The sequence below is a fragment of the Apium graveolens genome, chromosome 5, assembly GCF_009905375.1.
Source record: "Apium graveolens cultivar Ventura chromosome 5, ASM990537v1, whole genome shotgun sequence".
NCBI lineage: Eukaryota > Viridiplantae > Streptophyta > Magnoliopsida > Apiales > Apiaceae > Apium > Apium graveolens.
Window position 1 is genome coordinate 79,259,602 of NC_133651.1, and position 22,727 is coordinate 79,282,328.

General features: G+C 36.0%; 1 protein-coding gene across 1 annotated transcript; it reads right to left on the reverse strand.

The window, feature by feature from the left end:
- Window positions 1-7,844: 7,844 nt before the first annotated feature.
- Window positions 7,845-9,461, reverse strand: LOC141660191 (uncharacterized). Its single transcript, XM_074467155.1, has 4 exons — window positions 9,435-9,461; window positions 8,823-9,275; window positions 8,558-8,756; window positions 7,845-8,449 (listed from the first exon to the last, which is right to left on the reverse strand). Exons 1-4 carry the CDS (start codon window positions 9,459-9,461, stop codon window positions 7,845-7,847), a joined length of 1,284 nt encoding a protein of 427 aa, XP_074323256.1.
- Window positions 9,462-22,727: the final 13,266 nt, after the last annotated feature.

Sequence of the window (22,727 nt, forward strand, 5' to 3'; positions counted from 1 at the left end):
CTGAGAAGTATCCCTCACGATGTAGAATAAATATGATTAATTAATTAATCATATTTAATGAATTAGAGAATTGATATAAATATTGATAAAATAGTTTTATTATTATTTATTTCTACTACCGGCTTAATATTGAACCTACAGGGTCACACCATAAAAGAGAATGTTTTAATGGTAGATGAATTAATTAATAATGGCTGATAATTATTTATTTATGAAATAAATAATTAGTTGGAAAATTTAATAATTGATTAAATGAGATTTAATTGATTATAAATTAAATAAGAAAAGGCTCTTAATATTATTAATTAAGAATTTAATTTTTGGAAATTAAATCAAGTGAGAGAATTATTTCTAAAGAGTTTAGAAAAAGAATTAATAATTAAAAAGTGTTTTAATTATTAGTGAGAATAATAAAGGGTTAATAATAATAATAATTTATGGGAAAATTTTCAGCTGAAAATTTTGCCTATAAATATACTATTATAGACCCTATTTTTGCCTCAACCAAAAAGATTTACAAAACCCTAATTCTCTCCATCTCCTCCTCCTTCATTACATCATTTTCTTTGTGGATACCGGTGGAGTGCTTCACACTTGAGGAGCAGCTGCTAAGGATCTCCGTTCATCATTTTTGGATCGCCATTAAAGACCTCCATTTTTCCATTAATGTAAAGCTTCTTAAGGTAAACATACTGAACTACGAATTAAATATTATTTTTCGCATGGATCCTGCGGAGGGTTTCGGTTTTTTTTAATATTTAAATTTATGTTTTCACTGCGTTTATGTGCTAAAAACCCTTCAGGTCATGACCCCAACGACGGAACACAACTCAAAGATGAGATCGAGTATCTCATCAGACGAGGAAAGTACAAAAATTCATCAAAGGAGATGATGAGGAGGCCATAAGAGAGACAATGATCAAGGTGGTAACAACCGAGGTCGAAACTTACAGCCTAGAAGGCCAGTGATCAAAATGATCTCCAGAGGGCCAGCATCCTTTGGGAAGACAAAGAACTCCCGAAAGGCTTATGCTAGAAAGGTGTCGAGTATAGTTGGAGACGCACTCAAAAGTGCTAAGACTGAGATGACACTTGAATTCGGCAACCCCAATTTTGATGGTTTAAAATTTACTTGAGATGATCCCCTGGTTATCACTCCAATAATTGGGAATTGTCCTGTCAAAAGGGTCCCGTCGATAACGGAGCTATTGTAGACATTCTATTTCATGACAAATTTATAAGGATGGGGTACACTGACTCCCAACTAACCCCCCTCTGACGTACCCATCTATGGGTTTAATAAAGTGAAGTGTCAAGTAGAAGGAACGATTCAAATTCCTATGGCTACTGGGGAAGAGCCTAGAGAGTCCACATATATGTTAAATTTTCAGGTTGTCAAGGCAGCCTCTACACACAATGCAATCATAGGAAGAACCGGGATACATGCGTTTAAGGCCTTGCCCTTAACCTACCACATGGTACTCAAGGTCCTAACCATAAATGGTGTCGTAGAAGAGAAATAAGATCAAAAAATGGCCCGAAGTTTATATGTAGCAAAACTTAGGCCTGATGGGACTAGGGGCAGGTCCTCCCAATGGAAGCAATGGATGTCCGCGAGAATGAAGAACGTCGAGGAAAACTAGCCGAGTAATTCGTCTCAGTTCCCTAGATCTGTTAGATCTTGATAAGGTCATCTACATTGGAGTGTCCTTGAAGAAGCCCCTGAAGGACCAAATGACAAGATTCGTACAAGAGAACAACAATGTGTTTGCTTGGACAACAATTGGCATGCTTGGGATCGACCACAAACTTATAACTCTTAAGTTGAATGTCGATCCAACCTGAAAGAACGTACAACAGAAGAAGATAACTAATGCCCCTGATAGGCTGGAAGCCATTAAGCAGGAGGTTGAGAAGCTCCTTAAAGATGGATTTATCGAGGAGATATAATTCCCCGAATGGTTGTCGAACCCTATGATGGTCAAGAACGCCAATGGGAAGTGGAGGATGTTCATCAATTTCACTGACCTCAATGATGCATGCCCAAGGACTGCTACCCTCTACCATGGATTGACACTCTGATCGATGCCACTGCTGGGCATAAGATGCTAAGCTTCATGGATAGCTTCAGCGCTTATGATCAAATTAAAATTCACAAGGATGACACCCACAAGGTATCTTTCATAACTAACTTCGGTCTTTTTTGCTATCTTGTTATGGATTTTGGACTAAAGAATGCTTATCAAAGATTGGTGAATAAGATATTCGCTCACCTGATCGGAAAAATCATCGAGGTCTATGTCGATGACATGTTAGTCAAAATCCTAGCAAATTCCGATCAAATTAATCACCTCAGAGAGGAATTCGAAGTGTTGAGGACCCACAAGATGATCTTAAACCCTGCTAAGTGTGCCTTCAATGTCGGGTCTGGAAAGTTTTTGGGTCATACAGTCTCGAAGAGAGAAATCAAGGAAAACCTCGAGAAAATCAAAGCCATCCTAGATATGGAGCCACCACACTTCATAAAAGATGTTCAGAAATTGACAGGGAGAATTGCAGCCTTGGGGAGGTTCATCTCCATGTTAGGAGACACGTGCCTACCTTGTTTCAAAACATTGAAGAAGGTGAAAATTTTTGAGTGAACCGCTGAAAGCCAAGAGGCCTTTAAACAGCTAAAGAAATACATGACTAAAGCCCCGTTGTTGGCCAAACCAAGTCCAGAGGACATCCTTTACCTCTACTTCAAGCTGTGAGCGCTGTTTTGGTGAAGGAAGAATAGAAGGATCAAAATTCTATCTACTATGTAAGAAAAGTTCTCCATGGAGCCAAGTTAAACTACTACACCACCAAGAAGTTTGCACTCGCCCTTATTGTTAGGTCACACAATGTGACGGCCTCAACCCAGGGTCTGGAGTTGACATCACTAACAAAATTAAACTACAACTATAGTACAACTAACTTACTTTTATTTCAATATAAACAACTCTTCCACAAGATCTTTTTCAGGTTCAAGTATAATTTAGGTTACACACTTATTACAATCCAACTTATTGAAAGCAACCTATCATAACTATTATTCTACAGCAACTCACAGACCACACTTGGTCAGACACAATCCACTCAAAGGAGTTCAATACAGGAGGAACTGGAAACTGGCCCTTACCAAGACTGCAACATCCCCTAGGCATCTGCAATGCGAAAATGTACAAACATATTTGCAAGAGTGAGCTATCAATCACTCAGCAGTACCACTATATGAATACTAGTTAAAATAGTTTATAATAAATAATGGTAGGAACAGAAATCACAACTTGCTAGCAGAAAACAAGTTAAACAAGCATAAACAGATGAAAATTTATGAACTGTTGAAAACTGGATCTCAAAAGCTAGCATGTTTTATAAAACATCTCATTAACTGTGCTGTGTAAATACCAGAGTTCAATTTTAGCATGCTACTTTCATTTTCAAATCTTTCGTCCCATCGCAGGACCCATAAAATCATTTGTTCCGTTACGGGAACCATAAAACTTGTCCCATCACAGGACCTATAATAATTGTTCCTCTCTGGGAACTTCAACATCACTTGCTCAGATATAAAAGTTTTTTATGATCCCTGGTGAGACAACTGATCAGGCTATCTCCATAGGATAACTCTATCTTGGCTATCCCATGAAACTTGTTCCGAAACTCAGAGAATAGCTAGGTCCCTGTCACGCTGGGCTGGTGGTTATAATAGGGTGCACAACCACTTCGCCTCTTATGCTATATTCCAGGCCGTTACGGGCCTCCTGCGTACACTCATCCAATTATCTGATCATTTTTATCCAGTTTTCCAAATCACCTACCTATCTCTTGTCAAAACAATTATATCATAGCACATTTTCCAAAATATTTTCATTTTATTTAAAATTTAGAGATAGGCATTTTCAGAAGTTACTTTTCCCTCGAAACATAAGTTAATAAAACAATTTAAGCACAGGGGATACGTAACTTAAAACGTTCTGTTCCACTACGAGAATAAAACAATAGTAGATTCATATATGCTGAACCATATAGATATGGTCAGGGGTACTTGCCTCATTACGCTTAAACAACTATTTCTAACTGGCTTTGCACCGACCGGGATGCTTAGGATTTCGACTGGGACCTTACCGGACTGATTGACAGTGACAGTACCGGAAAACAGGGCCGGGGAAAGAGACACAAAAGAGAGGAAGAGAAACAAAAATCAGAGATATAGAACATAGATTGATCGAGAGAGAGGCTCCTAGAGAAAATATAAGCCGAGAAAGAAACTACCCGTGAGAGAAAAGAGAGACCGGGGGGGTAACAGATGAGAGAGAGAAGAGATTAGAGAGGTTAAGTGAGAAAGGGATATATACAACTGTTCTTATCTAATTTATTTATTCCGGAGTTCTGAATTCGTACCGAATATAACAATTTAACGATTAATTTACAAGTAACATAACTCCAAAATTACCAAAAATTACCTTTAAAATTAACATAATAATTAAAATTTTATTAAACAAAATTTTCATAACTATTTAAAACATATTTTTTTAAAATGCGCAACGTACCCGCATTTATCAATTAAACAAACCGACACGCAGGTGAATTTAATCCCAAAAATTTCTAAAATAATTCCAAAGTTCCCGGAAGATTCCAAACTTAATAAAGTACAAATTTCATAATTTTTGAAACATTTCTAAATTTAATACTGAATTTACAATAAAATATAATCAGAAAATCATTCATGACTAAATAATTAATGAATTATTGATTTCCAAATTGTATAAACTCCTAAAAATAATAAATAAGATTATGAAGCAATAAATAAGATTTTGGAAATAATACAAATATTTATGAAAGTAATTCTTTAACAAAATCACTTTTAACTATAAAAACAAAATAACACAACTAATTACACAAACAATACTCGAACACCCATAATCTCACGTAATTAATAAAATATTAACAAAAATAATATCCAGCTGACAGAACCCATGCACATGATTTATTTATTTAATTATTTAGTAATTATACATTTAATTATTACAGAAATGTACGAGTCATTATAATAGAACCCATGCACATAATTTATTTATTTAATTATTTAGTAATTATATATTTAATTATTACACAAATGTACGAGTCGTTATATCCTTCCCCCCTTAAAAATATCATGTCCTCATAATCTGATCTAATTAAATAAATGAGGATATTTGTCAAGTATTCTGACTCTAACTCCCAAGTGGACTCTTCCACTCGAGGATTTCACCATAATATTTTAACTATGGGAATAGACTTATTTCTAAGATCTCGCTCTTTGCGATCTAGGATCTGGATCGGTCGTTCCACATAGGACAAATCTGGCTGAAGCTCGATCGATTCATATTCAATAACTTGGTTCGAATCGGGGATATAACGCATCAGCATAGACACGTGGAACACATTATGGATGTGTTCTAACTGCGGTGGCAATGCCAACACATAGGCAACTTTACCAACTTTCCTCAATATTTTAAAGGGTCCGATATACCTAGGACTCAACTTGCCTTTCTGTCCAAATCTAATCAATCCTTTCCAAGGCGATACTTTCAGCAATACCAACGACCTTATTTCCATATCCATGTCTTTTCGATGAAGGTCCGCGTTCTTTTTCTGTCTATCTTGGGCTGCTTCTAACCTTTTTTGAATTACTATAACTGCGTCCTTGGTTTGTTGAACCAACTCAGGGCCTAATAATTTATTTTCCCCTACCTCGTCCCAATAAAGAGGGGACCTAAACTTACGTCCATATAGAGCTTCGTAGGGCGGCATTCCTATACTGGCATGATAACTCTTATTATAAGAAAACTCGATCAGCAGCAAGTGCTCGTCCCAATTTCCTTTAAAATCCAAAGCACAAACCCTTAACATATCTTCTATACTCTGAATGGTTCTTTCACTTTGGCCATTTGTCTGGGGATGGTAGGTGGTACTCATTTTCAACTTAGTCCCTAAACATTCTTGAAATTTTGTCCAAAATCTGGAATTAAATCTTGGATCTCGATCAGACACAATTGAAACAGGGACTCCATGTTTGGTCATAATTTCATCCAAATACAAATTGACTAGCCTGTCCAAAGAATACTTTTCGTTGATTGGAAGGAAATGTGCAGACTTGGTCAATCTATCAATAATTACCCAAATAGCATCATGGTTCAATTTCGTCTTTGGTAGTCCTACTACAAAATCCATTGCAATTTCTCCCCATTTCCACTGTGCAATTTCCAAAGGTTGCAACAATCCAATTGGTCTCTGATGTTCTGCCTTCACTGTCTGGCATACATGGCATTTGTTAACCCAATTTGCAATTTCCTTTTTCATTCCTGGCCACCAAAAGTTCGTTTTCAAATCTTGGTACATCTTAGTGCTTCCCGGGTGAATGGAAAACTTGGAATTATGAGCTTCCCGCAATATCTCATTCCTTAGTTCAGTCACATTAGGAATCCATATCCTCAAGGAAAACCTAAATATACCCTTGCTATCCTTTTGTGTGCAAAGTTCTTCTCCAGTTAAACTATCTAATCCTTGATCCATCATTTCTTCCTGACACTTCCTAATCTTGTCCATCAATTCCGGCTGAAAAGTGATCTCATATAATTGTCCTTTATTTTCGTCTGGCACTCGAACTTCAATTTCCAGCTTTTCCAATTCTTTGGCGAGTTCCTCGGAAACTTTGATCGCATTCAATCTTTCCTTCCTGCTCAGGGCATCCGTCACTATATTGGCTTTGCCTGGGTGGTAGTTAATGGAAAAGTCGTAATCCTTAATCAGTTCTAGCCATCTTCGTTATCGCATGTTTAGATCCTTCTGTGTGAATATATACATTAAGCTTTTATGATCCGTGTAAATCACACATTTTTCTCCGTATAAGTAATGTCTCCACAGCTTCAACGCGAACACGATTGCTGCTAATTCCAAATTATGCACTTAATACTTTTGCTCATGAGGCTCTAACTGTCTGGAAGCGTAAGCAATGACTTTATTGTGTTGCATTAACACACATCCCAAACCTTTCAAGGAAGCGTCACTATAGATTACGAAGTTTCCTGTCTCATCTGGTAATGCTAGTACTGGAGCTGTTACTAATCTCTTTTTCAATTCTAGGAAGCTTTCCTCACACTTCTCTGTTCAAATAAACTTCTCATTCTTCCTGGTCATCTTGGTCAATGGAGTCGCAATCTTGGCAAAATCCTTTACAAATCTTCGATAATAACCTGCTAACCCAAGAAAACTTCTAACTTCTGTTGGGGTCTTTGGTTGTTCCCACTTGGATACAGCCTCAATCTTTACGGGATCCACTTTAATTCCATCTTTTCCTACTACATGCCCTAAGAATTGAACTTCATCCAACCAAAATTCGCACTTCGAAATCTTTGCGTACAACTGCTTCTCTCTTAGCCTTTGCAGGGCAATCCTCATATGGTTAGCATGATCTTCTCTAGTCTTCGAATAGATGAGGATGTCATCAATAAATACAATCACAAACTTATCCAAGTACTCTTTATACACCCGGTTCATTAAATCCATGAAGGCAGCTGGTGCATTGGTCAATCCAAATGACATCACTAGGAACTCATAATGCCCATATCTGGTCCTGAATGCAGTCTTTAGTATATCTTTAGGCTTAATCTTTAACTGATGATAACCCGATATCAAGTCAATCTTCGAGAAAAAACACACTCCCTTAAGTTGGTCAAACAGGTCATTTATCCTTGGGAGGGGATATTTATTTTTAATGGTCAACTTGTTTAACTCCCGATAATCAATACACAGTCTCATACTTCCATCCTTCTTTTTTACAAATAGTACTGGAGCACCCCACGAGACACACTTGGCCTAACCACGCCTTTGTCCAGTAATTCCTGGAGTTGCTTAGCTAGTTCTTTCCTTTCTACTGGGGCCATGCGATAAGGAGCCTTTGAAACTGGTTCTGCTCCGGGAACTAAATCGATGGAAAACTCAATTTCACGATCTGGTGGCAATTCGGGCAATTCATCTGGAAAAACGTCTGGAAGTTCCCTTACTTTTGGAATTTTGTCTAGGTCAGGTACTTCTTTTTCCATGTCTACCACATGTGCTAAGTAAGCTTCGCATTCTTGTCTTAACAATTTCTTGGTCTGCAATATCGAGAGAAATTTCTTTTCTTGCCTTTGTCCTTGAGAAGTCACCTTAATATTATCCTCGGTAACCATCAAAATTTTCTTCTTCTTGCAGTCAATGTTAGCCTTATACTGAGACAACCAGTCCATTCCTAAAATCACATCGAACTCTCCTAGCTCGAAGGGTAATAGGTGGGCTGAAAAAGAATACCCGTGGATTTCCAATTGATACTTGGGGCAAAACTGACTCACTGAAACTCTATCCTGATTGGCTACTTCTATAGTCAAAGGTTCAGCCAAATCTTCTCATATTAATTCCATTTTAACCACACAATCTTTTGATATAAAAGAATTAGATGCTCCCGAATCAAATAAAACTTTAACATGTACTGAGTTGAGAGAGAGCGTACCTGCCATTACATCCAGATCCTGAGCATTGGACCTTTTTGTCATTTTGAAAGTTCCGGCTTTAGCTGTGCTGGATGCCGGTCCTTGAGATGCAGTACCTGGAGTAGCTGTCTTACAATTCCGAGCAACATGTCCCACCTTCCCACAGTTGTAACAGGTAACTGCGAGTTTCTCTGTATTACATTCCGATGCGTAATGACCCTTTTGATGACATTTGAAGCACTAAACATCCCTTTTGCATGGGCCACTATGTCTTTTCCCACATACCTTACAATCCATTACTGAATTTGATGACTGAGTTGGAGTGGAAGCAACTGAGGTGGTAGCAGGCCTAGCCTGAGGAAAATTATGTCTTCTAAATCTTTTATTCCTGTTTTGGCCAAACCGCTTCGGAAACCTCTGACTGGATCCTCCTGGATTCATCTCACCAGTAATACCTTCAGATTTTCGCTTCTTATCACCTATTTCCTTGGCAGCAAACTTCTGATCAGTTTCAATTACTAGCGCGGCCTGAACTACAGAGGGATATATCTTGATCTCCAAGGCTATAACTCCACTACGAATTTCTGGCTTCAGTCCTTGATGGAACCTCTTCGCTTTCTGAGCTTCAATACTCACATACACAGGCACCAATCGGGCCAATTCCGTAAACTTGGCCTCATACTCGGCCACACTCCTTTTATCCTGTTTCAATTCCAAAAACTCAATCTCCAACTGGTTCTGCAAACAATCCAGAAAATATTTTTCCAAAAACAACTCTGTAAACCTGGCCCAAGAGACAGGGCCTTCTCCTTCCACGGAACGGGTGGATTCTCACCAATAATTCGATTCACCCTTGAGAAAATAGCTCGTATAGTTTGATCTAAGATTATCACTTACTTGCATGAGGGTGAAAGCTTTCTCCATTTTGTTTAGCCAAATTCTGGCAGCAACTGGGTCCACCTCGCCCTTAAACTCTGGGGGCTTAACTGACTGAAAAGATTTAAAACTCACATTTTGGTTCACTTCTCTTTGCTGAGGCTGTTGCTGAAGTTGCAGCTATTTCTGTTGAATTTGTTGCTGCTGCTGTATGAACTGCTGCTGTTGTTGTTGTTCTTGCAGAAATTGTTGCTGGTGCTGCTGAAATTGTTCTTGCTACTGAGCCATTTGATTAGACTATTGGCGCAACAAATCTAGCAACTCACCCTTAACTGGGCCCCCTTCAGAAGCTCTACTAGAGAAATTGGATGGGATATTCTTCTTGGGCGTCATTCTCCTAAAACATAACAAATGGTTTTAGTTTAAAAGAATTGCCCCCGGGTAGCAACATTTTCATGTGCCAAGAGAATGATGCCGCAATAAAATATTACCAACTTCACTTAATTGGGGGTCCGATTGTAATGAGTGGTTAGATTTAGCAAAATCAGAAACAATTGCAGCAATAAAAATAACAACAATAATAACAACATCAAACTAACAACATACACCAAGACTTATAACAGCCACCAACTAATATCACAACCTACTAACTAACTTCACATAATCAGACTCGTTCTCACGGAGTGAATGCCTAGGAATCCCTACCGGCCATTACCAATGACACCTATACCAGGGAAACAATAAAGATCAGGGCAGTTCCAGAATCCTCAAAACATGTCAGGGTTACATCTTCGAACCCTCAACTAGACTTTTAAATTTGCTCCTCTAGATGTGAGTTGCTGATTCACACCCTATACCAACTCTACACCTTTCCGACTCTATTCCTAACCTAAATCAGGGACTCAAACCTGTAGCTCTGATACCAACCTGTGACGGCCTCAACCCCGGGTCAGGAGTTGACGTCACTAACAAAATTAAACTACAACTATAGTACAACCAACTTACTTTTATTTCAATATAAACAACTCTTCCACAAGATCTTTTCCAGGTTCAAGTATAATTTAGGTTACACACTTATTACAATCCAACTTATTGAAAGCAACATATCATAACTATTATTCTACAGCAACTCACAGACCACACTTGGTCAGACACAATCCACTCAGAGGAGTTCAATACAGGATGAACTGGAAACTGGCCCTTACTAAGACTGTAACATCCCCTAGGCATCTGCAATGCGAAAATATACAAACATATTTGCAAGAGTGAGCGATCAATTGCTCAGCAGTACCACTATATGAATACTAGTTAAAACAATTTATAATAAACAATGGTAGGAACAGAAATCACAACTTGCTAGCATGAAACAAGTTAAACAAGCATAAACAGATGAAAATTTATGAACTGTTGAAAACTGGATCTCAAAAGCTAGCATGCTTTATAAAACATCTCATTAACTGTGCTGTCTAAATACCAGAGTTCAATTTTAGCATGCTACTTTCATTTTCAAATCTTTCGTCCCATCGCAGGACCCATTAAACCATTTGTTCCGTTACGGGAACCATAAAACTTGTCCCATCACAGGACCTATAAAACTTGTTCCTCTCCGGGAACTTGAACATCACTTGCTCAGAGATAAAAGTATTGGATGATCCCTGGTAAGACAGCTGATCAGGCTATCTCCATAGGATAACTCTATCTTGGCTATCCCATGAAACTTGTTCCGGAACTCAAAGACTAGCTAGGTCCCTGTCACGCTGGGCTAGTGGTTATAATAGGGTGCGCAACCACTTCGCCTCTTACGCTATCTTCCAGGCCGTTACGGGCCTCCTGCGCATACTCATCCAATTATCTGATCATTTTTATCCAGTTTTCCAAATCACTTACCTATCTCTTGTCAAAACAATTATATCACAACGCACTTTCCAAAACATTTTCATTTTATTTAAAATTTAGAGATAGGCATTTTCAGAAGTTACTTTTCCCCCGAAACATAAGTTAATAAAACAATTTAAACACAGGGGATACGTAACTTAAAACATTATGTTCTTCAATGAGAATAAAACAATAGTAGATTCATATATGCTGAACCATAAAGATATGGTCAGGGGTACTTGCCTCAATACGCTTTAACAACTATTTTTGACTGGCCTTGCACCGACCGGGATGCTAAGGATTTCGACTGGGACCTTACCGGACTGAGCGGCAGCTACGGTACCGGAAAACAGGGCCGGGGAAAGAGACACAAAAGAGAGGAAGAAAAAAAAAATCAGAGATATAGAATAGAGATTGATCGAGAGAGAGGCTTCTAGAGAAAATATAGGCCGAGAAAGAAACTACCCGTGAGAGAAAAGAGAGACCCGGGGGGGGGTAACAGATGAGAGAGAGAAGATATTAGAGAGGTTGAGTGAGAAAGGGTTATATACAACTTTTCTTATCTAATTTATTTATTCCGGAGTTCTGAATTCGTACCGAATATAACAATTTAACGATTAATTTACAAGTAACATAACTCCAAAATTACCAAAATTTAACTTTAAAATTAACATAACAATTAAAATTTTATTAAACAAAATTTTCATAACTATTTAAAGCATTTTTTTTAAAATGCGCAACGTACCCGCATTTATCGATTAAACAAACCGACATGCGGTTGAATTTAATCCCAAAAATTTCCAAAATAATTTTAAAATTCCCAGAATATTCCAAACTTAATAAAATACAAATTTCATAATTTTTGAAACATTTCTAAATTTAATACTAAATTTACAATAAAATATAATCAGAAAATCATTCGGGACTAAATAATTAATGAATTATTGATTTCCAAATTGTATAAACTCCTAAAAATAATAAATAAGATTATGAAGCCATAAATATGATTTTGGAGATAATCCAAATATTTATGAAAGTAATTCTTTAACAAAATCACTTTTAACTATAAAAACAAAATAACACAACTAATTACACAAACGATACTCGAACACCCATAGTCTCACGTAATTAATAAAATATTTACAAAAATAATATCCAGCTGACAGAATCCATGGACATAATTTATTTATTTAATTATTTAGTAATTATATATTTAATTATTACAGAAATGTACGAGTCGTTATAATAGAACCCATGCACATAATTTATTTATTTAATTATTTAGTAATTATACATTTAATTATTACAGAAATGTACGAGTCGTTATACACAATACTGTAGAAGGGGGTTGAATACAGTGTTTATACAATCAAATCGATTTGAACACAAGTATGTAACAAAGACCAAGTATATTCAATAAACTTTGTTACAATATGAACTGTTGTTCTCTCTCAGTGATGAACAAATATCACTAAGAGCTGCTAGGTTACAATGAATAATATTCTCGATAATGATAAAACATATAATGTAAACCCTAAGCTGTGTTTATATAGTACACAGTTACAAGATATATTCTAATTGATATGGAATATAATTCTGTCTCCTAAAATATATCAATTAGATATCTTCTACAAGTCTTCTAGTCTTCTAACTCTTTCCATGCATATCTTCTATTGTTTTAGTCCAGATCTTCTCCTGTAAATCAGCCGCATTCCTTATCTGAAAGTCTTCCCGCACTTAAGTACTGATATGTATCTTCTGACACCTTAAGTTCTGACTTCAGTAAGTTCTGATTTCAGTAAGTCCTGATATGTCCTGTTGTTAAGTTCTGAAAACAAAACATAAATCATATTAGACATGACATCTCAAATATATCTAACAATCTCCCCCAACTTGTAAATTATGCAAAATATACAAGTTAATAGATTTGATGATGTTAAAATCATTTGAAGTACAAATGCAATGAGAGTTTAATAAGACAGTCCTCGTAGCTTTTACCAATCTCACTGAGTCAATATGAATCCAAAGTGATTTTTGACAAAGTTTGATATCAGCTTTTCTTCTTTATTCCTCAGGATTTGAGATAGTGTAGCTTTGACTTGCTTCAATTCTTCATTCTGACTTCCAATCTGGTAGATTGCAGTCCTTAGTGCAGAGATATGATTTCTTTCCAAACCATCAACAAGTCTAATTACCCTTGGATGAGAAGAGTCTTCATTGTAGCACAGACATTTCTCTTTCAAAATGACTTCAAGTTTAGCATAATCCTTCTTCATTGGAATTTCACTTCCATCATCTTCAACTATGTTTGGAATAAATTCTGTAACCCTTGAACCATAAATTCTTTCTTTATCTCTTATGGTGTTCAATATGAAATTTGACAATCTCCTGGTAATATCAGACTTTATCTCTAAAAGATAATGAAAGAATTGAGGTTCTTTCGGAGATTTGTTCAACACATCTGATTCTGACATTTGATATGTCCTTCCATCTTCAAGAAATAAAATCAAATTTTCTTTGGCATTATGCTTTTCATGAGCATCCAGTACCACTTGAACATAGATAACCTTATCAAGGTGTTTCTGTGTAACATCTTCAAGAGGTCTGTCAGTTAGAAATGGATCTCTAGTAGCTACTTCAACTCCTGTTTTGATGTTAGCTTCATCAGAAGCTAGCCCTGCTCTGTCTCTTGGTTCTCTAGCATTTAACCCAATAGTCATGAAATCAGACATCAAATGGCTTTTCTTTGGATCTGATGGTTTGATATTTTTCCATAGAAATTTCTTTTTATCAGCAACTTTCATCTTGTCTAAATCAACTTGAGCTATATCAGAGGTTGATGTCTTGATGACTTTATCAGAACTTGCAGTTTTATCTGTAGCTTGATGTTCTTCACTCTGAACAACTTGAGCTTTGTTAGAGGTTGTCTTAGATTCTTCATTAATCTTTCTTCTTTTTAGAGTTTGAACAGATTCATCTTCAGCAAGAGTATCATCATGAACTTGAACTATTTTGCACAATGGTTTCATTAGGATTTGAGGAATTTTCATCTCCTGTGACTTTATTGGTTCATCAATTTTTCCCTTTCCTTTACCTTTGGGATCAATCTCAGTTTGTGATCAAGTCTTGGGCTTTGATGCCTCATTATTTTATTTCTCCTTGATCACAATGCCTTTTTCCTTAGGCCTTGGAGGTTTCTTTGCAACATAAGCTTTTGACTTTAGATTTGTCTTCTCAGCTTTAAATCTAGCTTCTTCCTCCTTGAGATTTTCTAAATCCATTCCAGGATTATGTTTGAGAAACAGTCCTCTAGAAATCTCTTCATCAAGTGTCTGAATCTTGGGATCCTTGTAGTAGACAGTAGTCATGTAACGTCTGGGAAATATTATGTAATTATTTTTATCAGTAAATAATTATTATGTGAATTTTGGTGAATTATTTGATAATTGATATAAATATTTGGATGTTTATTTCTGATGAAATGTTGATATTTTAATTTTTTAATTATCCAGAATTAAATATAGATAATTTTGGTATTTTTCTGGTAATTTTTGGATTACCATATGATTTTATAAGGATTTATAGAATTAATAATGATTATTTTACATAATTATAAAATTAATTTTTAGAATCAGAAATCGTCCCACTTCAATCGTTTTTACATTTTTACAACCTGAATCTCTTCCGAAAACTCCTTCATAACCTAATTTGATAATTCTGAATACTTTCCGTATTTTGACTTTTTCAATCCGGGGTACGGTTTGACCTGTACGAGTCCCGGTGTGAAATTGTCGATACGCAAATCATTTTATATATCGATAAGAATCCATATTCAAAAAAGACGAGACATTATTATCTTATTTTTGTATAAATTATTTTATAGGAAGCTCTGTTTTGATAATTATCCAAATTTGGTATTAAAATCATATCGTCTTTTCAGTTACTTAGTGGCTAAGTAACCTATTTTCGAAGCTGATCTGTAAATATAATTATTGAATTATTAAATAAATAAAATATGTGATGGTTCTGTCAGCTATGTTTTGTGGTATTATTAATTGTTTGTGATTTATTGGATGCGAACCTTATTTGTATAATTAGTTATTGAGTTGTGTTACATTATTTTGTTTTAAAATGATTTTATTGAATAATTATTCTTATAAATGCTAAGATTACCTCTAAAAATTATTTTTGTTACTTCATAATTTCATTTATTATTTTTGGGGGTTTATAACATTTAGAAATCAATATTTTATTTCTTATTTAACTGTAAATAATTTTCTGATTTCATTAAATTGTAAAATCAGTATTTAATTCTAGAATACTTCAAAAATCTTGAAAATTTTATTTTATTAACTTTTAGATATTTCAAGAGTTTTAAAATTATTCCTGCAATTTTCCGGCTTTTATTTAACCACACACCTGTTCATTAATGGGATAAATGTGGGTATAAAATAGTGAGTGGAATATGGATTAAAAATTATGAAAATTTTATTTTATTGGGTTTTAATTATTCCGAGAATTTAAAATTGTTTTAATCGATATTTTGAGATACCGCTATTCGTAAATTATAGTATGATACCGCTAAATACGGAACAGATCAGACATTTTAACAGGACAAACGAACAAGATAATAAAAAGGAAAGAAAGAAGAGATAAACATGGCTGTGTTTATCCCCTCCTCCCCCACTCTCTTCGATTTCAATCTCGCCACCTCTTGTCTTCTTCTCGTCGATCTTTACAATTCCTTTCTCACCCGTTTTTTTTTCTTTTCCCTTTTCTCCCTGCGTTCCCTTCATCTGCTCCTTGTGGTGCCGATTTTCCTCTCCGGTTTCGGTAAGCCACCCACCACCCTGCTCCTGTTCACCGCCGTTTCCGTCTTTCTGGCCAAAGGCCACCTGTTCGCGTCCGTGTGTGTGTGTATGTGTTTCTCTATTATTATGTGTCTTCGTTGTCTTGTTGTGCCGCCGGGATTATTAATTTTCCGGCTGCCGCTATGTTTTTCCGGCCGGGTTACTTTTCATGTTCTGCTTGCGGGGTCTGTTGTGCAGCACGTGAGGCACGTGTGCTGCTTTATATTTCTGTTCGAATATTTATGCAGTTTTTTGATTAAATTTTTAATTTTTCAGAAAAAAATATGTTGATTAATGTTTCGTAATATAATAAATTGTACGGGATTATAATAATTAATCGGTGAAATTTGTGTCCGACGCCCATTAGAAACGGGAATCCGCGAATTTTATCGCCGTCGGCGATGAGCTTCGGCGAGCCGACGGTGGACCGTGATGATTTTAATCTGAGTCCTACATTTATAAATGAAATAAATTAATTTGTGAAATTAATTTCGAAACGAAAATTACGAATCAAAATATAAAAATACGAATAACCATGATAAATAATTAAAATTTCATTGGTGTTTGGGAATTATGAGTTGTAGTGGTGAATGATTGGTTGTTGTTGTTGTTGTGATTGACGTCGAAATGATTCGACGGAGAGGCAGATAAATAAAGGAGACGCTGCCCGATTTTCGGGAAAATTAATTCCAAAAATACGGGAACGTAACCTGTAATTATCGGAAACGTCGAACAAGAATATAATTGAACTTTTTGAAACCAATTTGACATGACAAGATATTTTATGAATAATCGATTACCCTATTTTTCAAAGCGACAAATATACGTATTTTCCGGAATTAAATACCGAACCGAGTTTCGAAGATGTGAACCATAATTGCTATGTGTATTTCGATAATACATATAAATATGAATTCGGTTATGAAATCGTATGGGTAGAATAAGATGGAGATTTGATGCTAAGCGTAAGCGGTTATCTGAATTAGGGTATTTCAACCCTGTAGGTTTTAGACGGAAGACCCGAGACGTGACATCGGACTAGGAATGATCTAGTGATTAGGCGTCGAGATCAACGAAGTTCCAACTGAAGGGTCTGAATGTTGGGATCATATCCAGAATAGGATAGTAGTTTGACGATAAAGCCGAACGTCCAAGTCGAACCAAAGTCAACTTGTAATAGCGATTAAAGCTTATTGAGGCAAGTATTCCCGAACTTTCTTTTAAATACTGCAAATATTTATTCGTTCCTATTCTAAGTTAAGAATAGTTAAATGTTTTACATTTCGCTGCAATTACTCTTATTATGCATGTTCTTTTTATTCCTGTTCCTATAATTCGATTGCTCTCTTGAGCAAATACCCATTCTTTCCGGTTATTTACGAACCCTGAATTGGGATGTTTTGAATTCAATATGATTTGACATCAAAATACTCCATGGGCTGGATAATGATGATGTTTTGGGGATTAAGTGTGTCTTAATCCTGAGGACCGGGATATGACTGGTGCCTCGAAATGGGCCGTATTGCCTAGGCACCTGAATGGACCTATACAGTTGGGTATAGATCCGCACTGTATCCTGACTGATCAGCAGGGTATAGTGCATATGTTGGTTTTAGTGTTCAGTCTAATTTATTGTTGATCGCCATTAACGACATTCTCTCTCGAAAGGTTTTATGATTCCAAAACCGGAAAAAACCCTGATTCAGGAGATGAATCTGGGAATCGCTTGTCGCTTTTAGATTTATAATCGAAGGCTGGTGACAGCCAATGTTTACTCGCTCAACACACTCAAATAAATAGAATTGTTTAAAATTGTTTTAAGATTTTGTCCGGAAGTTTTCTTTTGGTATTACTGCTTGAAACTTAAATTATATACTTGCTGAGCATTTTTGGCTCACTCTTGCTTTCTAAAATCTTATTTCTGCCAGAAATAGTTAAGGATGAAAGTGAATAGCTTTGATAGACAGCAGAAGTTAGAGAAATTTCCGCTGCGAGAGGTTGAGGATGTTAGAAGAATGTGACAAAAGCATTAGTTCAAAGGTATTTACACTTGTATTCTAGTTATTGTGAGTAGGAAAGGGTTAGATTCTTGTTTCATACCATAACTTGTAAACGATCCAGATTCAAGGGGTTAATTGAATATTCTTTTATTTTATGTAAAGATTGTTTCGTGACACCAAATCTTGACCCCGGATTTGGGTTGTTACAGTTGGCATCAGAGCTGCAGGTTATTGGTCACTGAAATAAGAATAGGTGAGAGTAAGATAGGAATGATAGGTCGTTCAGGATAGGAAAGACCCTAGGCATACTCAGGTTAAGTTGAGTTAAGTGCGAATTAGGGTTAGCAGGTCTGGTACGGAATGGGTAAGACATGATTGTTGAGGGAAGTGTAAGGCGAATATCGTAACACTGAAGGTATATTGAGTTCTCGGATTCTATAATAATAAGGAATCGACAGATCGACGGAGACTGGGTATGTTACCCTACTTTTCATGTGGCTTTGAAGAATATGTGATCGATTCTGGTGAGAATTTGTGTAAGAGAAGCTACAATTAGGTGGTAGAACGAGCTTCACGCCGAAGGCAACCAGTTGATGGAAGCCGATGAAGAACCAACGTTGCACGTTTTGAAGGCACCACCGTTGTGAGAAGATTCTTATCACTTATCGGGAGCTGTGCAAGGAATGATATCTACCTTCCTAGAGATAGGTAAGACTGGCAAGAAAGTGCGACCCTATCCACAGACCGAACATCGAATCGCATGCATAACGTCAAGGACGACGACAAGAATGTCAAAGATAGTACTAAATGTCAGCGTGGCGGTAGAATTGCGAATAAAATGATATACGACGGTAAAGGAAGTTTCGTCGACTAATAAGTGCGATCAGAATCCAAGGAATAGTGGAAGAGGTACCAAAGTGAAGAGACCCTTATGTGGACATTTCATTGGTAAATCAGGAAAATAGCAAGTAACTTATATAGTAATGACGACCAAATATTTGATTTCCAAAATTTTAAAATGAGATTTCGGAAAAGATTTTCTTAATTAACTTTCAGAAATTTTTTGCATGAAATGAATTTTATAATTTGGTTGTTGAATTACTATTTATGTTCTTGTTATTATAAACAGAAAATGACCTAAAAAGAAGAATTGAATTAGACTCAGTGTTGTTAGTCCAAAGGACCAAGTAGACCCACTAGTAAGAAGAAAGTTTAAAGTTTTCCGTGAAAGGCGAAAGTAAACGTTGTTTAATAAAATCAATAATTGAATCAATATGTTAAAATATTATTTACCCAATTTATAAAATTATTAAAATTTAACGAGATTCGTGATTCGAATGGACGGAGGATGATTGAAGGAAATGGCAAAATCTTCTAGATGGTGGAAGAAGAATCATATTTTTATTGACAAAATTGAGGCGTTGCGTGATCGATGGTTATTTTACGCGGCATAAATGGAATCTGAAGCAGTGGTTATAAATTTCGCAAGGACACAATTATGGTCAAATCATTAAAATATTGGATATGGAGGCATTTCCAGACGACATTCCAAAGTTATAACATGACCTAAACGGTGGATCTCTCATTCGAATGGTTTCTGAAGGCATACGTAAGTGAAGCGTGGAAGGTGATCAACATTGACATTCTTTCTTCTAATACGATAGTATATGTTTTTCTTGATTCTTGACTACGTATAAGCTTCTTCTGTTGATAAATCATATGAGGCAGAAAAGAATGAAAATTTCTTGTATTTCTTCTGAATTGTTCCTCTTCTCAAATTCTTGATTCCTGATTGAGACAAACAGTGTTATGGTATGACGCTTTGTCGAAATGACGAAGAATCGGGTGGGACGCCACCTAATCATGTGCTGTATGCCATATAGTATGAAAGACTCGCCATCTTGAGTACGAATATGGTTGTCTCATTCTTCACTCATTTTTCTTCCTTCAATTTTCTGATTTACAAATTCTTTCAATCGGTTGTTGCTTTGTTATTCCTTATTCCATTTTTTAATCAAAATCATGTTCACAAACTCTCCTCTTGCGTAGAGTCTGTTCTCTGACGATTTCAAAAGAAATGAAATAGTGTAATACGTGGAATCATATAACGAACATAGATACGCTGCCAATCGATAAATAGTGGACATCTGCGAGCAAGGAAAAATGGATAAACCAACAAATGTGGACAGGGCGAAGATATCAAGTCAGACAGTTGTTCTTGCTACATGGATCTCATCAGTACGGTAGATTACGTTAACGTGATGCACTTCGAATTGGAAGATTTCGATGAGAAATGAATCGTTAGTGAACCGTAATAATTAAATCAATTACAAAATAAGGAAGTAAAGTTGTGTGCGTCAGACGGAGCAAACGAGTATCGGGACGACGATCAAAGATCAAGGAAATTCTGATCAATGACTCAGACATGCAATTACTATGTGAAACATCCCGTCGTCATGGAAAGATATTTATCGTGAAGATTCGAGATGGAAGAAATCTTAAATGTAATCGAACTTCGAACGTGCTCTTCAAGAAATTGTGAAGTTCTCTAACTTGTGTAAACAAGTGATGGTGAATTTAATGCTCATACCCGGGTCAGTGACGAAAGTTTGATACGGGAACATAAGTGGAGATGAAAGAATGGTGATTCAACTGGGGAGTTTTTTTAGAAATAACGAGATAACGATTAAGTTTCCATCAGATTACGATGATAATAATGAAAATCGTGCGTGGATATTAAAAGATGAACATATTAGTTAATAAAATTGAATGTGTATTGTCCAAGATAAATGATTGTTGTGATGGGTTGGCGTATGCGGCATAATTCTTAAAAGTAACTGTACCCAATTGGTAATTACAAGAAATAAGTTAAAAGAATCGCGAAGTAAAATCCTTGAAAAACAACAAGATAAATTTTAAAGTTCACTAATAACATTTGGTAACATCCTGAAAGAACTGAGAAAGGTATGGTTATATTAATCATTGTTGATGTAAGACCCAATTATAATGAAAAAGATATATGTTATGCCAATTAATAATATATATGCTGATCAAAACGATATAATCTGAATAGTGTTGAATGGATGGATTTGGTTGATGGAAGTGGACATATATGATTATGGACGATTTGGTTGATTGATGGTGTCGGCTGGAGTCTGACTGGTAGTCGATGATATAGGGGAAGTGCTGCCAAAATTTTCAGAAATTACCCTACATTTAAGGAGAAAGAAATATATTGTCGTTTTCGTCAGTACTCCAAATGATTGCAATTTCGGTTCTTGAGAAAGTGTTATGACCAAATCGACTTTATAGAATTGGTCTTTGATTCCAGTTAGCTAGTCAGCACTTGGTTAAGTGGTCAGTGTAAGGAATTAATTGATTAACTTTACCAACTAATGGTTAGTTAAATGGAGATCGATTTCAATTAGATTGAGTCAAACTCTAACATGATTTTCAGATCCGAAATCAAAGAAATTAGCAAATTGGAGGAAGCAATAGCATTAGCAGAAGTGGAAATTAGTAAAAGTAGTGTAATGTTGCTGCAAGCCTGTGCTAGATTTTATCTAGATAAATACGCCTTTTCAATAGACAAAAGGAACAAAAAGTTATTGGTTCATGCTAGTGAGAAGAATATTTTCCAGAACTGAAGGTACGAGATAAAGTAAAGAGATTCTATTATCTGTAATAGCGTTCCAAGAAGGACTTGGATGTATACTCATATCGGATGACGAGTTAACGGAAGCTACTGTAAATTAGTGGAGAGAACGTTCGCAAAAACTGAAGATCCAAAATAAGGCAAAGAAATGTTACCATCTATAATAATACTCCATGAGGGACGTGAATGTACATCAATGTCGAATTATGATTTAATAGAAGATGCTGTGAAATACTGGGAAACTCGCAAATTCAAGCATCCAAGGTAAGACGGAGATTGATGAAGTCCGCATGTGAACTCAAGGAAAAGAAATGTTGACCAACGAGGTAAAGTCAAATACGCGATCCATGATGAGTTAAACAAGGCTAAGAAAATAGCTACCGATGAAATGCGATAATTCTGTTAGTAAGAATTTAAATATTATAAATAAAAGCCTTCATTCCAGTGTGAACTCCAGAAATGACCTATTCAATAATAAACAAATTAATATTACTAAGAAAAAAAAAGAATTCATTATGTTTAAAAGAGATTATGAATAATGAGAATGGAGAAATAATAAAGAAAAGAAGTGGAATCAAAAAGGATGATAAAGAAATTTTATAAAATAATCCAGGAAATATGCAAGTTGGGAACGTCGGTTGTGCCCGAACTGTTAGGAGAATGAGGTGAAACGTCGATAGTTGGAGATAGGAAATCATTCCAAAGATGCGTGTAAATAGGGATGATTAAACAAAGGTATTGATGGCGAACTTCTAGAGAAGAACGTTGCAATGAATCTCATGTCGGAATTCTCTAAAATTAAAATGAAGTCCCGGAGGGTCGAGCGAATGATTTGCCAAGGTTACCTCGGGGAATGAGGTAAGAATTTCTCGTCGGTTACCGCACAGAGTCAAGCTGATGTCAAAAGCCGGTAACGTATAACTCAATAGGGATG

Bases quoted from the DNA above. Each gene is read 5' to 3' on its own strand.
- LOC141660191 (XM_074467155.1), bottom strand. From the start codon at position 9,461: ATGGAGAAAGCTTTCACCCTCATGCAA. The intron at 8,757-8,822 runs GTATGTGGGAAA...TGTCATCAAAAG, and splicing joins ATTCAGTAATGGATTGTAAG to GGTCATTACGCATCGGAATG. The intron at 8,450-8,557 runs GTACGCTCTCTC...TAATATGAGAAG, and splicing joins GGATCTGGATGTAATGGCAG to ATTTGGCTGAACCTTTGACT.